Source organism: Athene cunicularia (assembly GCF_003259725.1).
Source record: "Athene cunicularia isolate RWA chromosome 8 unlocalized genomic scaffold, athCun1 chr8_part1, whole genome shotgun sequence".
In the NCBI taxonomy this organism is placed as follows: Eukaryota; Metazoa; Chordata; class Aves; order Strigiformes; family Strigidae; genus Athene; species Athene cunicularia.
In genome coordinates, this window is record NW_020799109.1 from 21,097,000 (window position 1) to 21,102,999 (window position 6,000).

General features: G+C 36.1%; 1 protein-coding gene across 1 annotated transcript in view; it reads left to right on the forward strand.

Annotated features, from left to right (window-relative positions):
• Positions 1-5,819, forward strand: part of LOC113482869 (hornerin-like) — a 53,125-nt gene extending 47,306 nt beyond the window's left edge. Inside the window, exons 59-64 of the mRNA XM_026853963.1 lie at positions 826-864; positions 1,299-1,337; positions 2,519-2,557; positions 3,104-3,142; positions 3,821-3,850; positions 4,246-5,819. Coding sequence (XP_026709764.1) covers positions 826-864; positions 1,299-1,337; positions 2,519-2,557; positions 3,104-3,142; positions 3,821-3,850; positions 4,246-4,344 — 285 coding nt within the window. The 3' untranslated portion in view covers positions 4,345-5,819. The remainder of the gene's footprint in view (positions 1-825; positions 865-1,298; positions 1,338-2,518; positions 2,558-3,103; positions 3,143-3,820; positions 3,851-4,245) is intronic.
• Positions 5,820-6,000: the final 181 nt, after the last annotated feature.

Genomic DNA, 6,000 nt, shown 5'->3' on the forward strand with positions numbered 1-6,000 from the left:
TTTAATACTTGGAAATTTGGTGCAAAATATACCAATAGTATACCAATAGTGCTTCGAAAATATAAATTCTGGTGTGTTACCCACAATAATAATTTCCTCATCTTCAGCTGCAATTCGAGTCTCTTACTGTAAGCAGCTCCCTATGTACCTTTTGTAGACTTAGTAGTTTATGACAAATTGAGAAATCTTACTAGCCTAAACAGTTAACAGAGGTAATGAATGGGTAGCTAATAAGAAGGTGGAACATATTTTTCATTAGTATTTCTCTGTTCACAATGCTTCACTCTGCTATACTAGAAAATAATTTAATTTGTTTTTATTCCACTGGCAAACATTTGAGTCTTGCAGCATGGAGAGGATTTTTCAAAAGCTGCAAAACAAAGTTTTCCCAGATTACTTATTTGGAATAATAAGGATGCTCTTACCTTAATACATGATGCTTGCTGAACATGTTTGACCTAGCAGAGAATCACAAATAAAGTAGATTTTTTTTTTTCTCCTGAATGCAGACATACTTAAAGACTTTATAACCATATATTTATGTCAGAGAGTGGTGTTAGCTGATGTTTTGTGACTGTTTGCCAAATTTACTACTTTTGTTAAGGAACATAGAGGAATTAAATCAGAAGTCTTTCACTGCATCTTTTCAGGTTAATATACTTGCCAGACTCCTACTGAGATTTCCTATCAGAAGGTCCTTCTGTGATGTTTCATTCTGCACAGCCAAAAAAAAAAAAAAAAAACACCAAACCAAAACAAACAAACAAAAAAGAGTAACTGCTGTTATTCTGCCAACACTTAAGTTTCCTATGTTTTTTTTAATAGGGATCTTCTCCCTCAGGAGGCAGACCATATGGTGGGCAGGTGAGTATATTCTCTTTCCATCCCATCACTCCTCACTCTTTCCCTGTACTGTCTGGATCCAGTCAATTACTTGATGCTGAAAGTCACATTCATTTGGCCATTTTACTGAGATTAAATGGTCGAGGTAAGCTGATTAAAATAATTTCAGGAAGCTGAATACAAGAATTGACTACAATGAATTACTGCTCTGTGTAAAACGTCCCTTTGAACATACTGTAATTGCTATACTGTATTTCATAACACTGCTTTCTTGATTCAGAATAACAAATTGCTGTTGTTTTGTATGCAGTACATAGCTTAAGTTTTAGGTACCCCAGAAACTTTTTGTTCAAACAACATCCAAATAAGTTTGTCCTAAGTACTGCACAAATTGTCTCAAGACAGTGATAGATTTTTTTCATTCAATTAATAGATGTATGATTGACTTCTTACAGGGCTCATATTCTTCTGGAGGCAGACAAGATGGTAAACCAGTAAGTAACAAAATTTCAAGTTTACTTTTTCTTATAAGCCTGTTAAAAAAATCATATCAAGTTAGTTATGGACTAGACATTTTTCTGACAATTACTTAGATATGCAGTGTGTCACATGATTTATGTATCTGGGACAATCTCAACAAATGCAAACACAATATATATTTTCACACAATTCAGTAGTTTTGAGCCAGTATTTTACTCTGTAACTGAACTTCTAATCAATATCTGGGTTAGTTCTAGTAATCACATTAGTTCTAGTAATCAATGTGATTACTGGATTTTTTAAAAATTATTTTTCATAAGGGACTTCTGAACAGTTTATTTCTATTTAAATTCATAGTAATCATATACTTGATGCTCAGGGCTCACTTTTTAATTGATTTTATATGCATTTGCCTTAAGTATGTCTGGGTTGCTTTGAAGAAAATACTTTCTTTTTTTAAAAGAAATAATAGTTGACATTTGACTGTGCATATTTTCATTTTCTCCCACTTCACTTTTTTTGCTATGTAATTCAATGGCAGGAGATACAAATAAGCACATACAGTGTTTTAGCTTATCTATTATAGAAAATGAGATGGATCCACCTGTTACTAAAAAGTGGGCACAAATGTAAGATTTTCTTATACATGAATCAGAGGTGAGATATTTTGTGTACCATATTTGATGGCATTTTTTAAAGAGTCAATGCTTGTAAGATTCCCTGTGGGCAATGTCATTTAAATAAGCAGAGCAACTTTGCCAGAAAACTGAGTAAGACTCTAGTAGAACATTTCAGTATCCACTTATATTTTCAGTTACCTTCCTTATTAGAGCTTTCTTCAGGTAGGGCTGTATAGTAAAGGACTCTAACATTTACCTTTTGTTTTTTCACCCAATCTAACTGTAACTGATTCCAGGTGAATTCATGTTTAATTGCACCTTATTATTTTTTACTTTCTATATATTAAACACATCATAACTACAAAACAGCTCTTTCTTCTTGAGAACTTTGCATTATATTATCTGACTAATACATCATTCAAAAGAATGCCTGTAACAGAAAGATGTCAAATATTTGAATTTCAGATAAGCCTTTCCTTGGGGTTTTTGAATGACTGTAGTCCTTTATGCCAGATAGGAAGAATATACTGAAGTACAAGTAGGCTTAGAGTTGAAAACAGGTATCTTTTTTTCAGGGTTCATCTTCCTCAGGAGGTGGTCATCAAGGAAAGCCAGTAAGGATAAATCTTCTTTCAGTATTCCACAACCAAGTTAGGAATATTGGGGTTTGAAATGGGTAACAATAATAAGGGTGGAATTTAAAATTATGTTACAATAGTAAATGTCTGAGAAAACTGACCAATAAAAATTGGAATGTTTTGTTCAAACTTGAACCTTAGGATGAGGCAGCATTCATTCCTTCTGTAGCAAAGTGTTGATACACTCTGTTACTTACTCATAAGAACATGCTTGGATCATTCTATTATGAATGATGTATTTAAATATCAGGATAACTGTTTCATTTTCAAAGTTGATAGTTCAGTCGATGACACATTGGCTTTGAAAATCCTCTGAAACTGTTCATGGAATAAAGAGGATGTAGCTGTGCTTGGTTGCGTCCATTCAATTGAAATAGGGAAAAAAAGTGCAAGGAAAAAAGTAAAAGTCAGTATCAAAATTGCTGATATCTAGGGCACCTTCAAGACTGCTGCATGCTCTTTGGACACAATTTACCAGGAGTTTTGTACAACAAAAATAAATGATTTGTGATTGTTTTACAGGGCTCCTCTACCTCAGGAAGCACTTACTCTGGGAGACCGGTAAGAGTACTTTCATAAGAGTGTTTTCATCTTCTTTTTGTAGTAAACAAAGAACCTGAGTGGTTGATAGAGCAATTTCATGATGATTTGGTCTGAAGAGAACGTTCTGTATTAGTTCCATTTGTATTAGAGTATATTTAAAGAAACTGTGGTGGAAAATACAGGCTGGAAAACCTATTTCAGTATCAGTTATATTTTAAATCTATATCTGTCTTGCTTCACATTCCAGTTAGTGGCCTTGTTACATTTTGCTGACCTCTATTTTGAATTCCTGTTCTCTGTGTAGATTTTATAGGTTTTTTTTTTTTTTTTTTATAAACTAGATTGTTGAGTTTTCCACTGGCAGGTTACCTGGTTTTGCACTTTCTTTTTTTCAGTACTCATTTTTTAACATCCTCTTTCAACTACAGAGATGGAAAACTCAGTGTGGAATATGATATTGGAATGAGAGAAAAATATACTTTTGCCCTTTCATCAATTTTAGCTGAAATTTTCAGATATGAGATATAGTGTGCAACTAAAACTATTTATTTTATCCATGAAAAGCTACTTTCTTCTTGAATGACTTAAACCCATGCTGTGGGTTAAGCTAGTAAAATGTTGTTGATCATGGGCAAAACTGTGTTCAAAACCATTAGGTGGGAACACATCTAGATTTATTTGTTTGTTTGTTTTCAGAATTCACCTTCCTCAGGTGGCAGTCAAGTGGTAAGCACTCTTCCTCTTTGTAGTTTCTACTGGTTTCTTCCTATACATATTCTAGAAAACTGGAAGTATTGTTTATGCTGTGAGGTAGCTCTCAGATTTCCTGTATCTGAATAAATGTTTGTAGAATACATGTGCAACATAATAAATGGGAATAATATCAACAGAAATTAGGAAAAGTGGGACCACATAAGTACTTTTGATCCTGCCTATCATTTGAAAACTGGATTTATGTGTACTATAGGTGTGGCACATGATATTTTAACATAGACGTGTCTACATAATAGAAGGGGCTAACAGGGAAAATATTTCTCTGAAACTTTCTATACTTTTATAATAGCAACAAATAGAACTATTTTGAATTGGGTTTACCAAATTGATCTCTTTTTTTTTTATAGAGTTCTGCTGGGAAACACTCCACTTCCCGACTCCTGCTGTTACTCAGTGTTTTGAGTGCTTTCGCTCTCTCTGCTGTGACATCACAATGGTCTATGTGAACTTCTGAAGAGTTGCTTGGCATCCCAGACATGAATTCTATTCAGCAATATTAGATTAATTACTTGACGTAAAAGAAAAATACCCTTAAGTCAAATTGGCAGGTGTTACTTGGCTATGTTGTATGTCTAGCTAGTACATCATGCCTCTCATTAGTTAACTTTGGGTTTAGTCATTAGTAGATAGCATTAGTTTTGTCAGTGTTTTAGGCATCATTTTAAGAGAGCATATTGTACCCTACCTGTATGATTTATTTATATTTCCAATGGGGAATGCGATGAACATCTGTCTGAAATCTGACTGGTGCAACAAATAAATACTTAGAAAATATTTGGTTATTAACCAAAGTGGAGGAGGTCAAACAGTTGTATATGCAAACTGAGCACTGTGCAGGGTCATCATCACATAAAATAAGGCTAATGTAAACATCTGATAAGCAATCTCCAGATTGGGACAGAAGATGCTCAGATAATATCAGTCTTGGTTTTAGTCTATTGTAATCAAATGCAAGTTGAATATAGAGGTTGCACAGAAAAAAAAAAAAAAGTACTCCATAGGACTGACATTTTTTGGAGTTAATTAAAATTTATTCATTAGAGAAGCCAAACAGCGTAAAGAATTGTTGAACTCTGTTGAAACTGCAAATATTTGGAGTTCTTTAGAGAAGCATATGGGGCAGTGCACCCCAGATTATGCTGATAGTCTAAAAGCTGCTGAAAACCAATGCATTTTCCCTTGGGAAGGAATGGAAATTTAATTAGACTCATAAAACTGATAGCTCCTTTTCTCAAGTATTTAGTCTACCCTGTGATACCTGATACATCTGCAAGTTTAATCTCAAGAATGCTGCTGCTGTCTGCAAGCATGTACAGTAAATGTGGTCACAGAAAGACCATGGCCCACTTTTGAGTTCGGGAGCAGCACCACATGTTGCAGCAAACTCTTTTGGAGCTGCTGGAGTTGCCTCCTGCTTGCGCAGCACCCACAGCTCTGGCACCTCCTTAGGAGTGGTGTGTCCATCGTGCCGCTGCTCCCACAGCTCCTGCGTCAGCCTTAGCCACGGGCTAAAGCTCCTTTGCTGTTAACAAAGTGCGTTCTCCTAAAGCACAGTTCTAATGAATGTCTCACGAACACGTGCCTAGTATTAAAATTACATTTATTAGTGGTATGCTTGTCTCCCGTGCTTTACAACTGTAATTGATGACATACATTTCCGTTCACATTATGCTACCAACTTAAGTGGGGCCAAGATTTCATCTGGTTTTGATATGCTGCCCAGGACACGCTATTTTTTGCCAACCATCAGTCAATCAACCCGAGTTATCTGAAGCTGTAATTGAAGCATAAAGGAGTTTTGCTTAAATATGATCTTCAACATTTGGTGGACAATTTGTTTCTTTGGAACACGCAGCAAAGTTCTCTTTGGGAGGTCTGTATCTTAATTCGAACTAGCCCTGCACTTCTTTAATAAATGTATCCTGGATTTCATACAAAACACTCCTGTCACTCACTGCAGAGGTGCCCCTGTACAGGGCGGGTTTTGGCGCCGCGCTCCCTACCTCCCGCGTCCCCTGAGGGCCGCGCCCTGCCTGGCAGGCGGCGGGACGGGGCCCCTGCTCTTCGCGAAGGGCTCCCGGCCGCCGCCGCCGCCGCGAGTG